This window comes from Oncorhynchus keta, chromosome 37, assembly GCF_023373465.1.
Source record: "Oncorhynchus keta strain PuntledgeMale-10-30-2019 chromosome 37, Oket_V2, whole genome shotgun sequence".
NCBI lineage: Eukaryota > Metazoa > Chordata > Actinopteri > Salmoniformes > Salmonidae > Oncorhynchus > Oncorhynchus keta.
Window position 1 is genome coordinate 2821845 of NC_068457.1, and position 27381 is coordinate 2849225.

At 41.8% G+C, this 27381-nt stretch overlaps 1 protein-coding gene across 7 annotated transcripts in view; it reads right to left on the reverse strand.

Moving 5' to 3' along the window:
• The window catches only part of LOC118370059 (protein MTSS 2-like), a 111051-nt gene that overhangs the window by 59982 nt on the left and 23688 nt on the right, over nucleotides 1-27381 (reverse strand). For all 7 annotated transcript variants that reach the window (XR_008095366.1, XM_052498853.1, XM_052498852.1 and 4 more), the window contains exon 4: nucleotides 5048-5132. Coding sequence is in view for 6 of the 7 variants with exons in the window: in XM_052498853.1 (XP_052354813.1) it covers nucleotides 5048-5132 (85 nt within the window). In the remaining variant the exon portion in view is untranslated. The remainder of the gene's footprint in view (nucleotides 1-5047; nucleotides 5133-27381) is intronic.

Genomic DNA, 27381 nt, shown 5'->3' on the forward strand with positions numbered 1-27381 from the left:
TGTATTGTCCTCGAAGTGGGCAAAAAAGTTATTTAGTCTGCCTGGGAGCAAGACATCCTGGTCCGTGACGGGGCTGGATTTCTTCCTGTAGTCCGTGATTGACTGTAGACCCTGCCACATGCCTCTTGTGTCTGAGCCGTTGAATTGAGATTCTACTTTCACTCTGTACTGACGTTTAGCTTGTTTGATAGCCTTGCGGAGGGAATAGCTGCACTGTTTGTATTCGGTCATGTTACCAGACACCTTGCCCTGATTAAAAGCAGTGGTTTGCGCTTTCAGTTTCACGCAAATGCTGCCATCAATCCACGGTTTCTGGTTAGGGAATGTTTTAATCGTTGCTATGGGAACGACCTCTTCAACGCACGTTCTAATGAACTCGCACACCGAATCAGCGTATTCGTCAATATCGTTAACTGACGCAATACGAAACATATCCCAGTCCACGTGATGGAAGCAGTCTTGGAGTGTGGAGTCAGCTTGGTCGGACCAGCGTTGGACAGACTTCAGTGTGGGAGCCTCTTGTTTTAGTTTCTGTCTGTAGGCAGGGATCAACAAAATGGAGTCGTGGTCAGCTTTTCCAAAAGGGGGCGGGGCAGGGCCTTATATGCGTTGCGGAAGTTAGAGTAACAATGATCCAAGGTTTTTCCACCCCTGGTTGCGCAATCGATATGCTGATAAAATTTAGGGAGTCTTGTTTTCAAATTAGCCCTGTTAAAATATCCCAGCAACAATGAATGCAGCCTCCGGATAAATGGTTTCCAGTTTGCAAAGAGTTAAATAAAGTTAGTTCAGAGCTATCGATGTGTCTGCTTGGGGGGTGATATATACGGCTGTGATTATAATCGAAGAGAATTCTCTTGGTAGGTAATGCGGTCTACATTTGATTGTGAGGAATTCTAAATCAGGTGAACAGAAGGATTTGAGTTCCTGTATGTTTCTTACATCACACCATGTCTCGTTAGTCATAAGGCATACGCCCCGCTCCTCTTCTTACCAGAAAGATGTCAGTTTCTGTCGGCACGATGCGTGGAGAAACCCGTTGGCCCCGTAGCTCTCCAGTGAGCCATGTTTCCGTGAAGCAAAGAACGTTACAGTCTCTGATGTCCCTCTGGAATGCTACCCTTGCTCGGATTTCATCAACCTTGTTGTCAAGAGACTGGACATTGGCAAGAAGAATGCTAGGGAGTGGTGCACGGTGTGCCCGTCTCCGGAGTCTGACCAGGAGACCGCCTCGTTTCCCTCTTTTTCGGAGTCGTTTTTTGGGGTCGCAGCATGGGATCCATTCCGCTGTCCTGTTTGAAAGGCGGAACACAGGATCCGCGTCGCGAAAAACATATTCTTGGTCGTACTGATGGTGAGTTGACGCTGATCTCATATTCAGTAGTTCTTCTCGACTATGTAATGAAACCTAAGATGACCTGGGGTACTAATGTAAGAAATCACACGTAAAAAAAAAAAACTGCATAGTTTCCTAGGAACGCGAAGCGAGGCGGCCATCTCTGTCGGCGCCGGAAGTACAAGCAAGGCTGTAATGTAACAATGTGGGAAAATGTAAGGGTTCTGTATACTTTCTGAACGAAATGTATAAAGTAATGTTATTTCTACAGTGGTTTGCAAAAATATTCTCAATTTTTCCTATTTTGTTGCCTTACAACCTTAAATTAAAATATATATTATTTTGGGGGGTTGTATAATTTGATTTACACAACATGCCTACCACTTTGAAGATGCAAAAATGTTTTTTATTGTGAAACAAACAAGAAACAAGACAAAACTGAAAACTTGAGCATGCATAACTATTCCCCCCCCCAAAGTCAATACTTTGTAGAGTCACCTTTCGAAACAAGTACAGCTGCATGTCTCTTGGGGTGTCTCTATAAGCTTGGCACATCTTGCAACTGGGATTTTTGCCCATTCTTCAAGGCAAAACTGCTCCAGCGAGTCGGATGGGTTCCACTGGTGTACAGCCATTTTTAAGTCATACCACAGATTCTCAATTGGATTGATGTCTGGGATTTGACGAGGCCATTCCAAGACATTTAAATGTTTCCCCTAAACCACTCGAGTGTTGCTTTTGAGACTGTTGCTCCGCCCCAGTCTCAAATCTCGAAGAATGAAACAGGCTTCCCTCAAGAATTTTCCTGTATTTAGCCATCTACCATTCCGACCAGTTTCCCAGTCCCTGCCGATGAAAGGTGTTCTCAGGGTGATGAGGTGTTGGGTTTGCTCCAGACATAACGTTTTCCTTGATGGCCAAAAATATACATTTGTCTCATCTGACCAGAATACCTTTTTCCATATGGTTGGGTAGTCTCCCACATGTGGAGCATTGCAGCTCCTTCAGGGTTATCTTTGGTCTCTTTGTTGCATCTCTGATTAATGCCCTCCTTGCCTGGCCTGTGAGTTTTGGTGGGCGGCCCTCTTGGCACATTTGTTGTGTTGCCATATTATTTCATTTTTAATTAATGGATATAATGCTGCTCAGTTGGATGTTCTAAGATTCTGGTATTTTTTTTATAACCCAACCCTGACCTGTACTTCTTCACAACCTTGTCCCAGACCAGTCTGGAGAGCTCCTTGGTCTTCATGGTGCCGCTTGCTTGGTGGTGCCCCTTGCTTAGTGGTGTTGCAGATTCTGGGGTATTTCAGAACAGGTGTATACAGTTGAAGTTGGAATTATACATACACCTTAGCCAAATACATTTAAACTCACTTTCACAATTCCCGACATTTAATCCAAGTAGAAATTCCCTGTTTTAGGTCAGTTAATTTTAAGAATGTGATACGTCAAAATAATAGTAGAGAGAATTATTTATTTCAGCTTTTATTTCTTTCATCACATTCCCAGTGGGTCAAAAGTTTACATACACTCAATTAGTATTTGGTAGCATTGCCTTTAAATTGTTTAACTTAGGTCAAACTTTTTGGGTAGCCTTCCTCAAGCATCCCACAATAAGTTGGGTGAACTTTGGCCCATTCCTCCTGACAGAGCTGGTGTAATGAGTCAGCCGTGTAGGCTTCTTTGCTCGCACACAATTTTTCAGTTCTGCACAAACATTTTCTATGGGATTGGGGTCAGGGCTTTGTGATGGCCACTCCCAATACCTTGACTTGTGGTCCTTCTGTAGCTCAGTTGGTAGAGCATGGCGCTTGTAACGCCAGGGCAGTGGGTTCAATCCCCGGGACCACCCATACGTAGAATGTATGCACACATGACTGTAAGTCGCTTTGGATAAAAGCGTCTGCTAAATGGCATATATTATTATTATATTATTGACTTTGTTGTCCTTAAGCCATTTGCCACAACTTTGGAAGTATACTTGCATTGTCCATTTGGAAGACCCATTTGCAACCAAGCTTTAACTTCCTGACTGACATCTTGAGATGTTGCTTCAACATAATCTTCCTTCCTCATGACGCCATCTATTTTGTGAAGTGCACCAGTCCCTCCTATAGCAAAGCACCCCACAACATGATGCCACCACCGTGCGTCACAGATGGGATGGTGTTCTTCAGCTTGCAAGACTACCAAACATAACAATGGTCATTATGGCCAAATAGTTCTATTTTTGTTTAATCAGACCAGAGGACATTTCTCCAAAAAGTAAGATCTTTGTCCCCATGTGCAGTTGCAAACCGTGGTCTGGCTTTTTTATGGCGGTTATGGAGCAGTGGCTTCTTCCTTGCTAAGCGGCATTTCAGGTTATGTTGATATAGGACTCGTTTTACTGTGGATATAGATACTTTTGTACCCGTTTCCTCCAGCATCTTCACAAGGTCCTTTGCTGTTCTGGGATTGATTTGACCTTTTCACACCAAAGTACGTTCATCTCTAGGAGACAGAAAGCGTCTCCTTCCTGAGCGGTATGACGGCTGCGTGGTCCCATGGTGTTTATACTTGCGTACTACTGTTTGTACAGTTGAACGTGGTACCTTCAGGCACTTGGAAATTGCTCCCAAGGATGAACCAGACTTGTGCCCTACAATTTTTTTTCTGAGGTCTTGGCTGATTTCTTTTGATTTTCCCATAATGTCAAGCAAAGAGGCGCTGAATTTGAAAGTAGGCCTCAAAATATATCCACAGGTACACCTCCAATTCACTCAAATGATGTAGAATTAAAATTAGCCTATCAGAAGCTTCTAAAGCCATGACTGTTTAAAGTCTGTCAACTTAGCGAATGTACACTTCTGACCCACTGGAATTGTGATGCAGTGAATAAGTGAAATAATCTGTCTGTAAACAATTGTTGTAAAAATTACTTGTGGCATGCACAAAGAAGATGTCCTAACCGACTTGCCAAAACTATAGTTTGTTAACAAGAAATTTGTGGTTGAAAAAAAGTGGTTGAAAAACGAGTTAATGACTCCAACCTAAGTGTATGCAAACTTCCCGACTTCAACTGTTTATACTGAGATCATGTGACAAATCCTGTGACACTTAAATAAACTCCACCTGTGTGCAATCGAACTCATTCTGTAACTTCTGAAGGTAGTAATTGGTTGCACCAAATCTTATTTAGGGGTTTCATAGCAAAGCGAGTGAATGAATACATATGCACGCAGCACTTTTCTATTGAATTTTTGGCACTTCACCAATTTGGACTATTTTGTCCAAGTCCATTACATGAAATCCAAATGAAAATCAATTTCAATTAAATTACAGGCAGTAATGCAACAAAATAGGACAAAAGGGGAATGAATACTTTTGCACGGCACTGTATACTCCCTATATATAGCAATGCTAGTGTTACTCTTTATTGATATTTGTTATTCAATGTCACTATGTCAATTGTTTTATTTTATCCTTAACTCTGCATTTTTGGAAAAATAACTAAGTAAGTATTTCACTGTTAGTCTGCAGCTGTTTGTCTACGAAGCAGGTGACGAATAAAATTTGATTTGGTCTGAAATGTTAAAGATGGCAGTATTACGCACTAACCGCATATGAAAGATCCAATGACATTGGAGGTGTTTTGCTTTGCCCCAAGACTGTTGTAATACCCAATCAATGTCTTCCAGAACCATGATTCACAGTTCCATCACTTACGTGGTGAAGAGCTTCAGTTTGGACTCGATGCTTCTGTGCCTCATGCACATTCTCGTCAAGGCTGAGCCAATCTCTTTTGTCGCCCCTGGAAAACAATGGAACAAAAGACAACAAACCTATCAATTATTAACAAATCTTGACAACAACAATGCCATATCACAAGTGTGTTGAAGCAAGAAAAGCTTAGCATGGACTCAAATGACATAAACCCATTTAAGAAGAATCCACAGCCTTTTCTATGCCATCATGGTCTTACAAAAGCTTCAAACGTTTATTTGCAACGTGCACAGGATACAACAGGTGTAAAACTGTACAGTGAGAGATCTTTCCCAACAAGGCAGTAATGATTATAAATCAAAATAAAAGATACTGTGATAATAAAACATAAAAACCACACAGGAACTACGACGCGATTTAGAAACACGAGAATGAAAGTATATACAGGTCAATGCCTGTACCTTATTCAATGTGAAGGGGTACCAGAATGGTTGAGGGGGGTTTATACATTTAGGTGGGTTTATAAGTGACTGGTAGTAGGATCTAACTTTAAACAGAGCTGAAAAGTGAATGGTAGCAGGAGTATAAAAATACTTTGTTAATGTCAGGGCTCTTAAGAGCTACAATTTTACTTGAAAATGTGTCTAAATATACACACACAGTTGAAGTCGGAAGTTTACATACACGTAGGTTGGAGTCAATAAACTCGTTTTTCAACCACCACACACATTTCTTGTTAACAAACTGTAGTTTTGGCAAGTCGGTAAGGACATCTACTTTGCGCATGACACAATCCTGCAGGTGAAGAAGCTGGATATGGAGATCCTGGGCTGGTGCGGTTCAATATAGTCTACAATTATTAGGCCGATTGGACGTACTGCCAAATTCTCTAAAATGACCTTGGCAGAGAAATGAACATTCAATTCTCTGGCAACAGCTCTGCCAATTGCACACTACCTCAATTTGAGACATCTGTGGCATTGTGTTGTGTGACAAAACTACACATTTTAGAGTGGCCTTACATTGTCCCCAGCACAAGGTGCACCTGTGTAATAATCATGCCATTTCTAGGATCTTCTATTTCAGCTCATTAAACATGGGACCGACACTTTACATGTTACCTTTTATATTTTTGTTCAGTGTATATTCTGCCCTATGGGACAAACAAAAATCTATTTCCTTAAACCACGGCTGAGATATAGATGGTCACACTGCAAAATGAACATCAAATTATGACCTAGTATGTCTTCCTTGCATCATTAGGATGAGTCCAGTTTAATGATGAAAGCAAGCAACCCTGTTGTCAGTTTTCATTGCAGCAGCATCAGGTCCCCCTCTAGACTACTCATTAGGAGGTTAAAGACTCCAGCTTTTAGCTCCATCAACCATTTGTTTTTTTTGACAGCTACATAAAAGAAAAGAAAAGATAAAAGAAAAAGAAAAGGCTTGAGTGAGTGACAGACATTCACTTCAATTGCTTGTCATATCAAGCTTAAGACTTTCTGGACATCATTATCTAAAGATATCCATTGAAGAAATCAGACAAATGGATCCCGCAAATAAAATGTGGTCCTGCTAACCCAACTGTTTCAGGCTAGATAAGTCCGGAAGCGGTCCACTGCAGCACTTAAAATACATTGGGTAAAATGGCACATCAAACATTTCACAACACCAGATCCATTTCTGCAGGGGGCTGTTGTGATGTATAGAGCGAGAGAAATCACACAGGACCCAGTGTGGCTTATCCAGCCCAGCCCTAAACCCCAGAGCTCTTGCCCTGTGCCTCTAACAAATAGGCCATTGTAGCATCATGTCACTGAATACAGAGCACTTCCTATGAGACGGCCCAGCTCACCAAGCTGAAAGAGAAGATGATACCCCTTTCTGGTGATAGAGGAAAACAGTGTGTGTGAGTGAGTGAGATGAGGGACAAGGCAAGAGGACAGCGATTCTCCACAATCCCGAGTGGTGATATTCCTCCCTCCACCCTACCCCCTGGGCAGGACTGTGTCCATAGAAATAGAATTTTGAAAGCTATACATTTTGAAAACTTGATTGCTGACATGCAAAACATTTGGAATTAGCTTTTAAAAAAGGGGAACGGACAGCATTTTAACTACTTTGCAGATATGAAAGAAACAGAAACATAATATCAGTCAAAAATATTGAAATCCCTGTTTGTGCTTCAAAACCAACTTCATAAGAAGTTTTAACTTGACTCAACATTCCATGATGTATAGTAAGGCATTGTTGGCAGAATAGATGGGATGCTGTTCAATGCATGATTAATATAATTCACCAATACATTTCTTGGTAGTCCAAAATATATTGCCATCAGGTCATTTACGGCTGGCCTGGTTCATTGCTGCCTCCACCCAATAGTGATGGCACGGTTTCAGTTTCAATGACTCAATGTTTTTAACAAAACCAAACAACTATTTCAAGTCTGGGAATGGCAATACAATGAAACTAGCAAGGGCAATAATCACAAGTCTGTCATAGCATGGCTAATAGGCAAGCACACGTGTCAAACAAGGAATAGGACACACATAATGAGTCAACAGTTGAGTCATCTACTTTATGAAATTACAGCCTGATGCACACACATCAGTGAATTCAACTTAACCAGTTATGCATTAGGGGGTGCTCTTAATTTTTGGATTAAAAAAACTCCCGTTTTAAACAAGATATTTTGTCATGAAAAGATGCTCGATTATGCATATAATTGACAGCTTTGGAAAGAAAACACTGACGTTTCCAAAACTGCAAAGATATTGTCTGTGAGTGCCACAGAACTAATGCTACAGGCGAAACCAAGATAACATTTCATACAGGAAGTACCCCAGATTTTGAATGCGCTGTGTTCCAAAGTCTCCTTATATGGCTGTGAATGCGCCAGGAATGAGCCTACACTTTGTCGTTTCCCCAAGGTGTCTGCAGCATTGTGACGTATTTGTAGGCATATCATTGGAGGATTGACCATAAGAGACTACATTTACCAGGTGCCCGCATGGTGTCCTCCCTCAAAAGTATTGCGTAATCTCCAGCTGCGTGCATTTTTCCATTTGTAAATGATTTTATTTGAATGCTTTTCTTGTTTTTGTGAAAATGTTGCCTGCTGAATGCTAGGCTTAATGCTATGCTAGCTATCAATACTCTTACACAAATGCTTGTGTAGCTATGGTTGAAAAGCATATTTTGAAAATCTGAGATGACAGTGTTATTAACAAAGGGCTAAGCTTGTGAGCCAATATATTTATTTCATTTCATTTGAGATTTTCATGAATAGTTAACGTTGCGTTATGCTAATGAGCTTGAGGCTATGATTACGCTCCCGGATACGGGATTGCTCGAAGCTAGAGGTCAACTTGCACTGCTTTCGTGTGTCCCGTTTACAGCGTGCAATGGAAGGAAAGTGGACAGACATGCCACTGCACGTTAGGCTAATAAAACGTTGCAGTCTGGCTTTGGTTTTTATAGCTTTACAAGGAATAACCCAAAAACAAAACATCATGCAAAGGAGAAACATGTAGGCCTATTGCAGCAATATTTGCGCAGTAGCCTAGGCTGGCTACTCAACTACAACACGTTGAGTGCACCATACAGCAATGCTGCATTCAACCGCACCGGTGACCCATTCAGTGCAACAAAAAACATGTTTTTTAATTATTTGGATACTTTTTGATTAGGGTTGCAGCATATTATGCACACCTGCAAGCATAGCAGCAAAGGATGGACAAATATGATCTATTTTGTTTTAATATTTTAATGCTACATACACAGCATCCTATGTACAGAAGTGAACATTAGAGTCATTTTTCTAAAACAATGGCCAGATTGGGTCACAGTCGCAAATATTTTTGTAAAAACAAAGGCTGTCTGGCCTGCGGATTCCTTGTGTTTTTTCAACATGACACTCCTGGGCTAGAGTATCGATGTTGCTAGCTCTTTATTTAGCAAGCTAAAAACACAGGGCAGAACGTTAGCTAGCTGCCGCGGGATGTCATTTGTTTTTGGCTACAGATGCACGTTTCATTTGGTTAGCTAGCAAGACATTTGAAATGCTTCGTTAACTAGCTGTGTTGAACAGTCAGCATATCTCAGATGTCAATCAAATGGTTTTGGCATCGATCAAATGGGTGGGCAGGCACGATCCCATTCAGTTGTCAAAACGTGGGTTGGGACTGAACAAGTTAGAGAGTTTATCTAATGTCCCCTAGTTAGATTTTACCTCGTCTGGCTAGCATTAGCTGTTGATATGCATAGGCAACAGAGAGAGAGTTTGTTTGATCAATAGGACTGTGGAGTAGGTGAACTTTGGGAGCCGGCTCGCATGTCTATTTCTTTTAAAAATATATATAAAGATATGAATAATCAAAATATTTAAACAAGTAGAATTAACGAAACAATGAACCAAAAGATGCGTGAGGGAGGGCCGAGCCAACACACTCACAGTCACACACATAGCAGCCGAGGAGAGGAAGGACAGCTGTGAAAACAGTAGCATTTGGATGCATTTTAACATCTTGAAACTAGGGGGCACTATTTTTATTTTTGGAAAAATAATGTTCCCAAAGTAAACCGCCTATTTCTCAGGACCAGATGCTAGAATATGCATATAATTGACAGCGTAGGATAGAAAACTCTAAAGTTTCCAAAACTGTCAAAATATTGTCTGAGTATAACAGAACTGATATTGCAGGTGAAACCCTGAGGAAAATCCAATCAGGAAGTGCCTCTTATTTTGAAACTATTGTGTTCCTATGTATCCCTATTGGCCATTGAAAGGGATATCAACCAGATTCCTTTTTGTACGTATTCCCTATAGTGTCTACAGCATTTTGACGTAGTTTCAAACCTTTATGTTGAAGAATGAGCGTAAACGACTACATTGCGTAAGTGGCCAGCTGAGGGCTGTGAGTGATTCTTGCGTAAAATACAGAGGTAGTCATTTTTCCTCTCACTCCTACTGAAAAGCCAATTGTCCCGGTTGATATATTATCGAATTGATATTTGAAAAAACACCTTGAGAATTGCCATGTTTGTCAATATTAAGGATATGTGACCGCTATTTCCGGTGGATTTCTGAACATAACGTGACCAAAAAAACTGAGATATTTTGGGTATAAAATTAATCTTTATGGAACAAAAGTAACATTTGCTGTCTAACTGGGAGTCTCGTGAGTGAAAACATCCGAAGCTCAAAGGTAAACGGTTAATTTGATTGCTTTTCTGATTTTCGTGACCAAGCGTCCTGCTGCTAGCTGGACATAATGCTATGCTAGGCTATCAATAAACTTACAAACACTTGTCTTGCTTTGGCTGTAAAGCATAATTTCAAAATCTGAGATGACAGGGTGATTAACAAAAGGCTAAGGTGTGTTTCACTATATTTCACTTGTGATTTCATGAATATGAATATTTTCTAGAGATATTTTTGACCATTGCGCTATGCTAATTAGTGTAGTTGATGACAATTCTCCCGGATCCAGGATGGGTAGCTCCAAGAGGTTAATAATGTAGACAATGTTAGAGCACAGTATAGAATCTCTTACATGTCACTTCATTGAAGATTTTTCTATGTCTAGGTGTCTTCTGGACTGCTTTGAGCTCAGCGACAGACACCTCAGAGAACTTGGCAGAGGAACTGTTGAGTGGCAAGTAGATGGAAAAGTGGTCTGTTGTGTTAGCGACAATGCAGCTAACAATCAAAGCCACAAAAATGTTAAAAATGGACCCATAATCCATGTCTTGCCCACACAATCAACTTGATCATGTTAAAGCAGCTGTGGAATACTTCCAAAGGAGCAAAGTAGGTGCTGAAAAACTCAAGTCTACTCAATGCCGGATGGGGATGCCTGAGCCGAGGCCTAAACAAGACTGCACTCCAAGGTGGAATTCAAAATTGTATATGTTGAAGCTGTTTCTTGAGTCAAAAGGATGCCATCATCTCTACCCTGGCCATTGTCAATGCACCTGTTGATGCTCTGACCCAAGAGGAATGGTGGTGGTGGAGGTGTGCAGTTCTGAAACCCTTTGAGCAGGTCACTGTGGAGATCAGTGGAGAGAGGTACAGTAAGCGGTTATTACTACATCATTATTTAATCCAGTATTATGTATGTATATGAGCAGTGATGAGAATGAAGTATCAGTAGACAAAACATGAACTAATAAGTTTCAGCTATGCGACAGCCTCAAAAATGATACTCATGTGCAAGGGTCTGCAGCGAATCATAGCCAGCCGACAGTGAGAAGCAAATGTAACCACAGGACATGTGACAGTTGGACACCCTATGTTCATCAACGGACAGGAAGTTACACAGAATGGAATATAATCACGTGCTATCAGAAACCGCTGCACTTGACCCCAGGTTTAAGACGTTAGCCTTCAGTGATGCCAGAGTGATTGATGAGGCTCTTGAAGAATAAACTCAGAGGCAGGCACCAGGAAGAAGAGGGATCAGATGGAGTAGAAGCACCAGCAGTAGTGCCACAAACATCTGCTGTTTGGATGCTGTTTGAAGAGAGAGCAACTGGGGATGCAGCATGAAGGAATCCCTCAGTAGATGCTATAAATGGAGGTCCGATCCTATTTGGAGGAGTCCCTCCAAAGATCTGCAGCTCCTCTGAGCTGGTGGAAGACCAAGGCCTCTGTCTACCCACGGCTTACTAAAGTCATGTCAGGGAGACTCTGCATAGTGGCCACATCCGTTCCCTCTGAGCGTCTTCTCGAAAACGGGACAAATAATTACTGAGAGAAGAAACCGCATCAGCCACTCGAAAGTGAGGCAGCTTGCATTTCTGAATGCAAATCTCTCATAAAAGCAAAATATGGTCAGCATTGCTGTGTGCTGCTGGTTATAACATGGCAATGAAGGAGAGAAGAGAGGGACCAGTCTAACGTTTTAAGTGGAATGCTGCAGTTTTGCACATTGTTATTTATTTTTCTTTGATATGGTGCAATATTCCATTATGTTGTTCAGATTGTATTAGTTTTGAATTGTTACATTTATATGCACTTTGTTTATATACATTTAAAAGTTATATTTAAAATGCAAATATTTTTCATAACAAACCAAAGCATTTTTAAATACATTGTGGTTAAGGTAGAGTATGATTTCATTTAATAATTTAATTAGAATGGTGTTAAAACAAACCATAGTCAAACTATTGCAAAGTGTTTGACTTGAAAAATATACAATACATATATTTTTTTTAAAGTGCAGTTTGGGAGCCAAAAGAGCAGTCTCTTTTTGGTGAGCTGAGCCGTACGAGCCGGCTAACTGAAAAGAGCCGGAATGCCCATCACTACTGTGAAGTTCCCAAATGTAAGAGGACTCCAGTGGTATTTACATAAATCCATTCAGGTGCATTTTGTGGCTTTTGGCAGATGCATTCTACTGATCTAAAGTCACTCTTGCTACTGCCTGGAAACACACAGTCCAGTAAAAAGTGAATGATGGCAGGCCCGTGTGGCGAATGTCTTATTTGCATATATGCCTACTGTAGCTCTGATTAGCTATGGCGTACTTGTCTGCGTAGACTCCAGGACAAGAACGGTGTTTTTATTAGGTTTTATTTAGCGCAGTGTCCATTCAATTTTCCAAACGCACTGCAGTTTTTCCACTCTATATTGCTATAGAATATTCACAAATTTCTTACTCTACGTCGTTCCAAAACATGGCCATAGAATATCTTAGTACAAGTAGTCTTGTAAGATTTTTTTTCCCAACAATATAAAAAAGGGCGATTTTTCCTGGGGGTGTGTATAGTCCTCTGTATGAATGTGTCCCAGTCATCCCAACTCTAATCCCTGCTAATGCTGGATCACCTGGGCCTCTTGCTGGCTCACTAAGGCAATTAGTAGCCCTCCACACAGCCTCGACTGGCCACCCCCATCAGAGAGGTATGGATTATGACAACCACACAGACCCTGTTTAGTTTACCCACGCCAACTTTCACAACAAGGCAGGCTGGTAACAGTTGCAAAGGTTAAAATGGGTGCACATGAACTCCATGATCTTGTGAGATATTTGTTACGTCAAACAAACAGTATGATAAAGTCGCGTGTCACGTTCCCCAGCAGGAAAACCAAAAATGTTGCTCAAACAGAAGCGGGAACTAACAAAGAGTCACTGACCAACAAACAAACCAGGTGGGATTTTAGGAGAGGCTCCCGAAAGACACTCATGGGGGTGTCAAATGAATGTCGACTAGCAACAACTACTAGAACCTAAAAATACAATCATGCCGGTGTCTTTTTAGGTTCTAGAAGTTGTTGCTCGTCGACATTCAGTTGACACCCCCATGAGTGTCTTTCGGGAGCCCCTAAGAGGTAAACAAAAGAAAAAAAAAACTTAAAAGACAGGAGGCAAACCAAAAAGTTGGAGCAAAACAAAAATCACATAAAGGATTGTTTGTCTAGAACTAAAAATAGGGAGCACCAACTAAAAAGGTGTTAACCCTCATCTATCAAGACAACTGGAGCATTGGGCCAGCCACTTAAATAGCACCTGGGCCAGCACAGGTGAAACACCTTCCCACTAATGAGATGGCAACCAGTACAGGTCTAAAAACCAAAACTTTTAACAAGCACAAAATGTGAACGCTTTTTTTTGACCAGGCCTACTTATCATTCAAATCCTCCTAAGACCATGCGTTGCAGCTTTGGCCGACAAATGGTAATACCCATAGCATCATAGCAAAGCAGTTTGCCACAGGTGGCACTTTATAGGACATTGATAGTTTGTTTAATGTGAAACTCTCCTGGGGGAAAATGGAGCAGTGCTCTGAGAGAAATCAACACCAGCAGAGGGAGACAGTATTGCTACAGTCACTTAAGTATTCCCTGGTCTTCAGTATGTTTTATTCAAGTCTGGGAGATCACATTGGATTTCTTACAGAGGTCTGTGAGTGAACCTGGGCACCGGCACAACATGAGCAAACGAGTTAATTGCTGGGGAAAACAGTTTGCTCTGTGAAATCACATCAAGGTAATCCGGCGCCATCAAACGGAGGGCGTGCATGACAAAAGACACTTGTTTGAGGAGAGAAGCAGACGTTTTGACAAACCAGTGCTGCAGTCAAAACGTCTGTTTGTTTTGGCTGGTAGGACAGTGCCGAGGTAAAAAGTTCACTCAGGGTTAAGGAACCAACTGAATGAAGACCAGAAACACAGACAGACTTCTGCATAACCTAAACAGAGATGCCACTGGACTTCAAACTGCCTCCACTCGATGCTGACATTTTACCCAAAACAGTGAGGGGTGCAAAAACAAGAACAAAACACAGATTGGCCAACAAATGCCTCATCCCATTCTCTGCACATCAAGTCTACGGTCTCCAAATGCCCATGTGTGTGTTTTTCCGGTGGGGTGAACAGTGTCCCATTCATTAACTGAGTATGTGCGAATGTGACAGTGCAGTTCACAGGTTCATTTCGCACTTGGCCGAAATGCTTTGCACTCGGAAACGTGTTACTAGAGCTGCGCCGATAAAACGGAAATGGATTGTGAAGACAGAACAAGCCACTTATAGAGGACATTTGACTGATCTTGATAATTACAATAAGTAGCCTACCCTAGAGAAATGTGAAATTTAAATGTAAATCTGCAAATATAGGCGATTTCTAACAGGACAATTGATAGCTACGACATTCCAATTAATAGTTAGTACTTTTAAGGATAATATTACAAAGTAAATGGAGGTGTACATTAACATATATATTTATTTTTAGTGATAATTCAGTCAATTTATCGTGATAAGGATTTGTCTATCGCACAGATGTACACCTCACCAATTGTGTGGGAGCACGCAGTCCTCAGACCGCAGTACTAGAGAAGAGGATGCAAATTACCTACTGAGAAACAAACATTTGAATTTGACACTTAAAAATGCCTTAATTGTTGAATACACCTGGTGTGGGTTTGAAGTTTGAGGATGAGCAGAGGCTAGCCTGGTGGGTAGGGAGTGACGCGCACACTAAAACACTGACTAAGCTAGGTAGCAGACTCAGGTACTACAGTGTCAGTAATATCAGTCAGTGTATCGTCGCACACATCTTATGCTAACAGACAATTCCAATAGTTAATGTTCTTCCTTCTTCCTCTAGTCTAGTTCTAATGTTGTGGTGCATCGGCCTACCTGTAGAAAGCGATGGATAAACAGACAGCCTGCTGTTGGGACCGTTACAACACCATATGTTCTTATACCATCAGCATCTTTTAGCTCAACATCGAAATGTGCTTTTGAATCATGTGGAAATTCTCAATGCATGACTTATCTAAAACGGTGACATTGGATTTCATCAGGTTTATTATAAACAGATGATTCACATCCTTACACTAATGTGTTACTTTGTCTGTTTGATCCCTTTGTTTGAGCTTTGTATGAAAAGCCTCTCAAATCAAATTTTATTGGTCACATACAAGTGTTTAGCCGTTTTTGCAGGTGTAGTGAAATGTGTGTTTCTAGCTCCGCCAGTGCAATAATATCTAACAAGTAATATCTGACAATTTCACAACAAATACCCAATACACACAAATCTAAGTAAAGGAATGGAATTAAGAACATAAAATAATGGACGAACAATGTCAGAGAGGCATTGTAGAATAGAATATATACACACACGAGTAATGCAAAATATGTCAACATTATTACAGTGACTAGTGTTCCATTTATTAAAGTGGCCAGTGATTTCACGTCTACATACAGTTGAAGTTGAAAGTTGACATACACAGGTTAGTCATTAACTCATTTTTCAACCACTCCACAGATTTCTTGTTAACAAACTATAGTTTTGGCAAGTCGGTTAGGACATCTACTTTGTGCATGACAAGGAATTTTTTCAAACAATTGTTTAAAGACAGATTATTTCACTGTATCATAATTCCAGTTGGTCAGAAGTGTAAATACACTGACAGCATTCAGAATTTTGGATGAAAAGCGTGCCCAAATTAAAACGGCCTGCTACTCAGGCCCAGAAGATAGGATATGCATATAATTAATATATTTGGAGTTAAAATAATGTCTGAGTATAACAGAACTGATATGGCAGGCGAAAACCCGAGGAAAATCCAACCAGGAAGTACTATTATTTTGAAAGGCCGTTTTTCCATTGAAAGCCTATCCACCATACAAAGACTCAGTTCACGAGTTCTATGGCTTCCTCAACATGTGACCAGTCTTTAGGCATTGTTTCAGGCGTTTACTCTGAAAAATGAGGGAGATACAGCACTCTCAATCAGTGGCCTGTGGCAATTTCCATTCATCAGCCATGAGTCTGATCGTTTTTTGTTTCTCCTTTCCTATTGACGAAGCTTTTGTCCAGTTGAAATATTTATTATTTATGACAAAAACAACCGGAGGATTGATTTTAAACATCGTTTGGCATGTTTCTACTAACTTAGTTATTTTTAAAAACTTTGTCTGGAGTTAGTGCACGCGCCTTCTACATTCGGATTACTGGACAAAACGCACGAACGAAAAAGGAGTTTTTTGTCATAAAGAGGGACATTATCGAACACTTGTCTATTATGGAGACCTGGGAGTGCCACCAGATGAAGATCAAAGGTAAGTGATTCATTTTAAATGCTATTTCTGACTTTGAATCCTCTCCTTGCTTGGAAAATGGCTGTATGGGTTGCTGTGTCTAGGAGCTGACCTAACAATCACAAAGTGTGCTTTCGCCGGAAAGCATTTTTGAAATCTGACTCAGCGTTTGCATTAAGGAGAAGTTTATCTATAATTCCATGCTTAACACTTGTATCGTTTATCAAAGTTTATGATGAGTATTACTGTTATTTGATGTGACTCTCTGCACTTTGTTTGTTTGAGATGATGCATTTCTGACCATAACGCTCCAATGTAAACTGAGATTTTTGGATAGAAATATAAACTTTATCGAAAAAAACATATAGGAATTCATGTTACACAGTACATGTGAGTGCCATTTGATGAAGATCAAAGGTTAGTGATTCATTTTCTCTATTTCTCTATGGTGGATAATACCTGTATGTTTGAGGAATTTTAATTATGGGATTTCTGATGTTTTGAATTTGGCGCCCTGCAATTTCACTGGCTGTTGTCGAGGTGGGATGCTAGCGTCCCACTTGTACCAGAAAGGTTAAACAGCTTGGAAAATTCCAGAAAATGATTTCATGACTTTAGAAGCTTCTCATAGGCAAGTTGACAACATTTGAGTCAATTGGAGGTGTACCTGTGGATGTATTTCGAGGCCTACCTTCAAACTCAGTGCCTCTTGAATCATGGGAAAATGAAAAGAAATCTGCCAAGACCTCAGAATTTTTTTTTTGTAGACCTCCACAAGTCTGGTTCATCCTTGGGAGCAATTTCCAAACGCCTGAAGGTACAACGTTCATCTGTACAAACAATAGTATGCAAGTAAAAACACCATGGGACAGCCGCCATACCACTCAGTAAAGAGACGTGTTCTGTATTTTGGTACGAAAAGGTTAAATAAATCCCTGAACAACAGCAAAGGACCTTGTGAAGATGGAGGAAACGGGTACAAAAGTATCTATATCCACAGTAAAACGAGTCCAATATCGATATAACCTGAAAGGCCACTCAGCAAGGAATAAGCCACTGGTCTAAAAACCCCATAAAAATAAAAGACTACGGTTTGCAACTGCACATGGGGACAAAGATCATACTTTTTGGAGAAATGTCCTCTGGTATGATGAAACAAAAATACAACTGTTTGGCCATAATGACCATTGTTATGTTTGGAGGACAAAGGGGGAGGCTTGCAAGCCAAAGAAGACCATCCCAAGCGTGAAGAACGGTGGTGGCAGCATCATGTTGTGGGGGTGCTTTGCTGCAGGAGGGACTGGTGCACTTCACAAAATAGATGGCATCATGAGGACGGACAATTATGTGGATATATTGAAGCAACAGTCAGGAAGTTAAAGCTTGGCCGCAAATGGGTCTTCCAAATGGACAATGACCCCAAACATACTTCCAAAGTTGTGGAAAAATGGCTTAAGGACAACAAAGTCAAGGTATTGGAAGGCATGTGCGACCAAGGAGGCCTACAAACCTGACTCAGTAACACCAGCTCTGTCAGGTGGAATTGGCTAAAATTCACCCAATTTATTGTGGGAAGCTTGTGGAATGCTACCTGAAACATTTGACCCAAGTTTAAATTGTTTAAGGCAATGCTACCAAATACTAATTGAGTGTATGTAAACTTCTGACCCACTGGGAATGTGATGAAAGAAATAAGAGCTAAAATAAAATCACTCTACTATTATTCTGACATTTTACATTCTTAAAATAAAGTGGTGATCCCAACAGACCTAAAACAGGGTATTTTTTTTAACCAGGATTAAATGTCAGGAATTGTGAAAAACTGAGTTTCAATGTATTTGGCTAAGGTGTATGTAAACTTCCGACTTCAACTGTATATAGGCAGCAACCTCTCTGTGCTAGTGATGGCTAATTAACAGTCTGATGGCTTTGAGATAGAAGCTGTTTTTCCAGTCTCTTGGTCCCAGCCTTGATGCACCTGTACTGCCCTCACCTTCTGGATGATAACCGGGTGAACAGGCAGGCTCAGTGGTTGTTGTCCTTGATATTTTTGGCCTTCCTGTGACACCAGGTGCTGTAGATGTCCTGGAGGTCAGGCAGTTTGCCCCCGGTGAATCCGTTGGGCAGACCGCACCATCCTCTGGAGAGCCTTGCGGTTGCAGGCGGTGCAATACCAGGCAGTGATACAGCCCGACAGCATGCTCTCATCTGTAAAAGTGTGTGAGGGTTTTAGGTGACAAGCTAAATATCTTCAGCCTCCTGAGGTTGAAGAGGCGCTGTTGCGCCTTCACTACACTGTGTGGGTGGACCATTTCAGTTTGTCAATGATGTGTACGCCGAGGAACTTGAAGCTTTCCACATTCTACACTACTGTCCTGTTGATGTGGATAGTGGGGTGCTGCTCCCTCTGCTGTTTCCTGAAGTCCACGATCATCTCCTGTTTTGTTGACGTTGAGGATATTTTCCTGGCACCACACTCCCAGAGCCCTCACATCATTGTTGGTAATCAAGCCTACCACTTGTGTCTGCAATCTAATGATTGAGTTGGAGGCGTGCGTGGCCATGCAGTCATGGGTGAACAGGGAGTACAGGAGGGGGCTGGGCACGCACGCTTGTGGGGCCCCAGGGTCGAGAATTAGCGATGTGGAGGTGTTGTTTCCTACCATCACCACCTGGGGTGGCCCGTCAGTAAGTCCAGGACCCAGTTGCACAGGTTGGGGTACAGACCCAGGGCCTCAAGCTTATGGTGAGCTTGGAGGATAATATGGTGGTGAATGCAGAGCTATGGAATGAACAGCATTCTTACAAAGGTATTCACCTTGTCCAGATGGGATAGCACAATGTGCCTTGAGATGGCGTTCCATTGGGGTGGTTCTATTGGGGCGGCAGGGTAGCCTAGTGGTTAGAGCTTTGGACTAGTTACCAGAAGGTTGCAAGTTCAAATCCCAGAGCTGACAAGGTACAAATCTGTCATTCTGCCCCTGAACAGGCAGTTAACCCACTGTTCCTAGGCAGTCATTGAAAATAAGAATTTGTTCTTAACTGACTTTCCTAGTTAAATAAAGGTCAAATAAAATAAACAAATTGGAGTGGGTCTAGGGTGTCAGGTAAGGTAGAGGTGATATGATCCTTGACGAGTCTCTCAAAGCACTTCATGATGACAGAAGTGAGTGCTACGGGGCGAGAGTAATTTAGTTCAGTTACCTTTCTTGGATACAGGAACATAGGTGGACATCTTGAAGCATGTAGGGACAGCAGACAGATAGAAAGAGATTGAATATGCCCATAAACACAACAGCCAGCTGGTCTGCGCATGCTCTGAGGACACGGCTTGGGATGCCGTCTGAGTCAGCAGCCTTGCGAGGGTTAAATATCTTACTCACATCGGCCAAATGCGTTCAGTCCTTGGTAGCGGGCCTCTGATGAGTTCGATGGGGAAAACGCTGTCATAATGCACTACACTAGAGCAAGTATGCCACAATGTACAAGTTGGCAGACAGACACCAAGTCGACAACACCCTTCTTTAACATTGGGGCTGTAGTGAGAAAGGAATGAGCACATGTCCAAGAAATGCCCTCCAGATGGTGTATGAAAGCATTTGAAGTGACAACTTAACTAATTCCCAATGTTCCCAATGTTGCGACTGTCTGCAAAACACATGGAAAAATACACAGTATGGGATACAGAGCTTGACAACGGGAGGTTTCTCTTACAATAGCCCCACAACACAACAGAGTGGGTGAAATTGGAGCCAGCCCACTCTTCCAAAAGGGGGAGGAGTCGAGTGTAAACCACAAGGGTTTGGTGCTGGATTAGGGGAGGCCTGGTTTGGGTGTGTCTGCAACTGTGGAGGCAGGAAAACAGCGCAGGACGGAACAGGTTGGTAAAGTAATGCTTTGACTGCAACAGGTGATGAGTGCATAGTTAACGAGAGGAAAGATGGAGAAAGAGGAGACGCCGATCCCTTCATAAAGGTTCCACATGTCCTAACACCTAGGACCTAGGCAGTGAGGTGGATGGCCAAGCCTTGTTATTGGGGGGAAGCTAAGCACTTCATCCAACTGGCATACATCAACATTACTCAGTCAGACAAGCCCTGGGGCACGATGGGTGTAGCCCTGCACTTGGAGCAGTTGGGGAGGGGATAGGCTACACCACTCACACCTGAGTCACGCTGCACAATAGCATAGGAATGGTACCTGCAGCACAGCCCAGACATGTCAGGTCCTGTGTCTAAATTCAGAGTGGTGGTGGAGAATAAAGATACTGCAACGAGAGATGTGTTGCATTTGAAATGTTAAGGGTTCAAGTAACTTTTAGCCGTATTTAAAGCTACATTGGACTCTTAAAATGGTTTATTACTGAGACGCAAATAGTTATACAAGACCCTTTATCAGTCCTGCAATTAGACAATGAAATGAATCATTTTCTATTCAGATCTGCCAGTCAAGCTTTAAGAGCGAGGCACCTCTTGTTCCAGTCAGTGTGAACTGTGATCAAATAAGAAGTCGTGGGCCAGGTTCTGTGTCATTCGTCATTCACTCCCAGATGCATATTCTGTGAGTCAAAATTAATAGCCCTGACATTTAAATAAGCCTCTCCATAGACCATTAATATACATGTATTACCGTCGGGTCACAATTCACTGTATTTCTGACAAATGCACACAGTGATTAGGGATTGCATGCAAATGTTTCCCGCCAGTTAAAATATCCCAATATAGCTGAACTCACTATGGAATTTTAAAAATGTTTATATTACATAAATATATGAAACACAAAGCAGTATATAATGTAAGCAGTATATAAAAATCGCAATACATATAGAATCGTGATAAATTGTGAGAATCACAAAACATATAGGCACCAAAGCATTGTAAGATCGTATAGCGAGGTCCCTGGCAATTACCAGCCCTATAAAGTCATGTGAATAAATGGTTAATAAGTGATAAGCAGTAAATGGGCAAAGGCGTCGGACGGTGGAAATGATACATTAGCAAGCTACAAAAAATAAGCCGTCAGTATCAGATTAGAGGGGCTGTGGAAGCTCCTGCTGTGTGCAAAACTAGATCAGGCCGAATATAGGCCTCTGGAAAAGGTCTGATGCAACTTCCTCATTATAGTCACCCCGACTTCCCCTAATAGGAACAACTTACTCCTTCCATATTTAACAGACTAAGTCCTGCAATTCACCTGTGTTTGTAGTGTTTTATGAAGTTAGAATAAACAGAATACATTTAAAAAAATGTGTTCCTTTTTAAAAGAATACTTTGATTTTTAAAATGTCATTGGTTTTATTTGACACCAACAGTGAAATCGAGCCTTCCAATGCAAATGTGGTATACAGCATCCCGCCAAAACAGCACACCGCTGAGAGGCCAGGCTTGAGCAGTTGTAAAATCCTCCTCTGATGATGGACGAGCGTTTGATGGTTGTGGTTGTTTTTGTACCAAAGGGACTCCTTGCGTGCGTCACGCAGTGCTGTTTAGGCACAGGCCACAATAGTAGATACAAGCTGTGAGCTCATGCTCCAGATGGGGCCAATGCCTGCAGAAACATGACCCAACTTTTCCTGGACCACTCCAATGCAAAGTGGTTTCAAATGGATCAAATTCAAATTGACCAGACTCACAAAAAAAAAACAAAAAAAAAAACAGGTCCGACCTCATTTATTCCACCCCACCCCTGTGAGCCATCTTCAGTTTGATAAGTCTCTGGTGGTGCAACTGGCGGAATAGCTGGAGAGCATTATTCAATGGAAACCTTGTAAAACACATGTAATTAACTTCTGCTCTGTTCATAAGTAGCTGCCTAGCTAGACACCTTTGACTCTGGAGATAAAACTGGCACAGCCAACGTGGGAGGACAATGTCACAAAATGTATTACGAAATGAATCCCAATTTGTTGATAACCTTTGTGGCACACTGGGGCGGCAGGTAGCCTAGTGGTTAGAGCGTTGGACTAAAATCCGAAAGGTTGCTGGATTGAATCCCCGAGCTGACAAGGTAAAAATCTGTCGTTCTGCCCCTGAACAAGGCAGTTAACACCTTGTTCCTAGGCCATCATTGAAAATAACTTTGTTCTTAACTGACTTGCCTAGTTAAATAAAGGTAAAAGCCATGTAGTTCACCAGTAGCCTCCTTGTCCAACCAATACCAAATTCTCACCAGCACTTTCACACATTAGCAACATGTCTGGTGTTCTGTGTGGGTTGGTGCGCAAACCAAGCCGTGTTCTGTCTCGCTCTTAAACACATCCCAGAATAACTGGTGCCCACATCTCACCACTGCACAAAAGCACTCAGTGTCTCTCAGCACAAGAGTGGGGCTCTGTTCACACCTACTCAGTTTACTCAGACGCCCCCTCCCCGCAGCGGTCTGCTGTGGCGGTGGACCACTGGACTGTGTTGTGCTTGTGTTCCAGACAGGTCTCAGTGCTTTGACTAGTTAAGATTCCATCGAAGGTAAAAGTAGAATATATCCTGGGGGACAGCCCTCCATACAATTATTAACTCTATCCACACACTTATTTTGGGTCAGAACAATCCAACAATGCTCTTCGTGTTTTAGCTTTTCCTTCTTTCATTAACTTCAAATCATACTATGCTCCTTCAAGTCTAAAACTGTAGATCACTACATTTTTCAGCTGATTCGGTTTGAATTAGTAGCTCGGACAGAACCTCCCTTGTCTTGTGGATCGCTGTTACGAGTCTTGTGATGTTTCTTTGATGCACTGGAGAAAGAGTCTGCCTCATACAACACATTTAAAAAATAAAATACACCCTCATGGTAACCAGTCATGAGGATCCACAGATTAGTCAGATCATGCTGTTGACAACAGAATAATATTGAGCCTCTTACATTAGATTTCACAAATGATTCTAAACCACCAGGTAAAAATAGAGCAATCTAAACATTTATCTGTTCTGAGACAAACACTCTGCAACCACAGAATACAAGGTCAAAAAGGAGCCATGCACATTTTATACAGCCAGCTCAATTTTTATAAGACGCGTTTCCCCTGAGTGCAATACTGTTACATTGTTAGTGTGTCACTAGTCAACTGATCACGCAAGGGTAAGACGAGAAGCCCGCACTGTCGAAACCTAGCATAGAAACTTGGGGAAGCCAAAATACTAGTTTTTGATGGAGTAGTACTGAGGAATGGACTGGCAAATTGGGAATTCCTAATAACCCAAAACAAATTTCCCTGTAGCTCTCAAGAGGGAAATGTGCAGCCAAATCAAAGACTGTTTGGACATGTGCTGTCATCACCACTAAGGAGACCGAGGTCTGTGCTCCCACCGCACTCCTCCCATTCAGATACACAGACATCTCCCCCTCTCTCCTTTCCTTTGTTTAGAATGTATACATTTCCCATTTTCTAAACAGATTTCCATGAGCTCAATGCTGGGAGCGGGGAAGGGGCATGTGGCAGTGCAAGTTTGCTTATAGAAAGCACGTGTCACAGGAATATTTAACAGACGCAGGAACTCTAAACACTTAGTCAAAATGTTCCCAGTGATAAATATAGCCTAGTCCTCAAGTCATGTTGCGAATAACAGGTTGGACTGTCTTTTTCCAGACAAATTGTTATTTTTTTAAACGTATGAGGCACTGGGGAGTATACGTTATACCACCCTGCATACCACTGCTGGCTTGCTTCTGAAGCTGAGCAAAGTTGGTCCTGGTCAGTCCCTGGATGAGAGACCAGATGCTGCTGGAAGTGGTGTTGGAGGGCAAGTAGCAGGCACTCTTTCCTCTGGTCTAAAAAAAATATCCCAATGCCCCAGGGCAGTGATTGGGGACATTGCCCTGTGTAGGGTGCTGTATTTCGGATGGGACGTTAAACAGGTGTCCTGACTGTGGTCACTAAAGATAGTATGGCACTTATCGTAAGAGTAGGGGTGTTAACCCTGGTGTCCTGACTAAAGTCCCAATTTGACCTTCATGCCACCTAATCATCCCCAGCTTACAAATGGCTCATTCATCCCCCCTCCCCCCTGTAACTATTCCCCGGGTCGTTGCTGTAAATGAGAATGCCTTCAGTCAACTTACCTGGTAAAATATGGGTTAAATAAATGTTTAAAAAAAATAGTCAGATAAAAACAAGCCTACATTGTAACAATGTGATGCAGTACTTTCACAAAGTGAGATTGAAAAACATCACCATCTATTAAGAATGTCATGATGCATAAGTACATAGGCTTGAGTAACCAATGTGGTTAAACGAGAGACAAAAAAAAAAAAGAGTGATTGCACTATCAAAACGATTTCAAACATGTACAGTACCAGTCAAATGTTTGGACACACCTACTCATTCCGAGTGGCGCAGCGGTCTATGGCACTGCATCTCAGTGCAAGAGGTGTCACTGCAGTCGCTGGTTCGAATCCAGGCAGCATCACATCTGGCCGTCATTGGGAGTCCCATAGGGCGGCGCACAATTGGCCCAGTGTCGTCCAGGTTTGGTCAGGGTAGGCCGTCATTGTAAATAAGAACTTGTTCTTTATTTAACTAAGGCAAGTCAGTTAAGATTACATTTATACTATTTTCGACATTGTGGAATACATGAAGATATCAAAACTATGAAATAACACACATGGAGTCATGTCGTAACCAAAAATAAGTGTTTAACAAATCAAACTATATCTTCAAAGTAGCCACCCTTTGCCTTGACAGCTTCGCACACTGTTGGCATTCTCTCAACCAGCTTCATAAAGTAGTCACATGGAATGCATTTCAATTAACAGATATGCCTTGTTCAAAGTTCATTTCTAGAATTTCTTAATGTGTTTGAGCCAATCAGTTGTGCTGTGACAAGGTAGGGGTGGTATACAGAAGATATCCCTATTTGGTAAAATACCAAGTCCATATTATGCCAAGAACAGTTCAAATAAGCAAAGAGAAACAACAGTCCCTCACTACTTTAAGACATGAAGGTCATGCAATATGGAAAATTTCAAGAACTTGTTTCAAGAAATGTTTATTCAAGTGCAGTTGCAAAAACCATCAAGCGCTATGATGAAACTGGCTCTCAGGAGGAATGCCACAGGGAAGGAAGACCCAGAGTCTGCTACAGAGAATTATTTCACTAGAGTTACGAGCCTTTTTTTGCAGCCCAAATAAGTAATAAGTAATTGCAGCCCAAATAACAGACATCTCAAAATCAACTGTTCAGAGGAGACTGTGTGAAAACTCAGGCCTCCATGGTCAAATTGCTGCAATGAAACCACTACTAAAAAGGACACCAATAAGAAGACTCCAAATTGTCTTTTTGAGACCCCGAGTAGGTGAAAGGATGATCTCCGCATGTGTGGTTCCCAACGTGAAGCATGGAGAAGGTGGTGTTAATGTGTAGGGGTGCTTTGCTGGTGACACTGTCTGTGATTTATTTAGAATTCAAGGCACACTTAACCAGCATGGCTACCACAGCATTCTGCAGCAATACATCATCCCATCTGGTTTCTGCTTAGTGGGACTATCATTTGTTTTTCAACAGGGCAATGACCCAACACACCTCCAGGTTGTGTAAGGGTTATTTGACCAAGGAGATTGGAGTGCTGCATCAGATGACCTGGCCTCAATCCCCCAACCCAATTGAGATGGTTTGGGATGAGTTGGACTGCAGAGTGAAGGCAAAGCAGCCAACAAGCGCTCAGCATATGTGGGAACTTATTCAAGACTGTTGGAAAATTATTCCAGGTGAAGCTGGTTGAGAGAATGCCAATGTTTAATTTATTTGTGCAAAGCAGTCAAAGGCAAAGTGTGGCTACTAAAATCTAAAATACATTAGATTTGTTTAACACTTTTTTGGTTACTACATGACTCCATGTGTGTTATTTCATAGTTTTGATGTCTTCACTATTCTAAAATGTAGAGAATAGTAAAAAAAATTAAGAAAAACCCTTGAATGAGTAAGTGTCCAAACTGGTACTGAATATAACATTTCAGACAAAAAAAATTGGTCAGGGGAGTGGGTCAGAGCTGAAGGTGAGGCTTTGTGGGTCACCACGCACAAGCACGACCAGCACACACACACACCTGCGTGTACACACAGCGACTCAAACACAGTCAGGAAAGTGTCCAGTGGTGTCTGCTGTGGCAGAGGGGACAGCTGGCTCTCAGAGAAGATAATCTGTGCCCCCCCCATCATTATACAGCTGAGTGAGTGAAGTGGGGTGCAAGGAGGGGGATCTGGGGTGTCAGCTGCCAGGCCAGTCTCTTCCTAAACAGGTGCATCAACAAGAAACCCCACTCTCCCCTTCCACCCACGCCCACTTTGGAATGTGCCGCTTCCACAGAGTGCATAACACTAAATAAGCTACCCCTCTTTAGAATACAAATGCATACTAAAAACAGACTCCACCAACACCTGTGATACCAGACACTTGTCACATTGCATTACCGGTGTTACAGTTTTGCACGTGACTTTGTTTTACCTTTTATGCAGGCATCTACATAAATACCGAACTCAATATAACAGTGCTATCCCTGAATCATTTGATTTCCATTGTACATGAAACGAAGTGACCGGAGCAGTGCTTTCCCTTTATAGAACAGCCCAGTGATTTTTATTTATTTAACTAGGCAAGTCAGTTAAGAACAAATTCTTATTGACAATGACAGCCTACCCCAGCCAATGCTGGGTCAATTGTGCACCGCCCAACTGATAAAGGCATTTCCATGGTAAATCAAAGTGTTGAGTTATAAAGTATGTCTCGGCGTCACACTGTTTGTCATGCTGTGTAACAGACATGAATAATGGCCTTCGGGCTGACTGGCATTC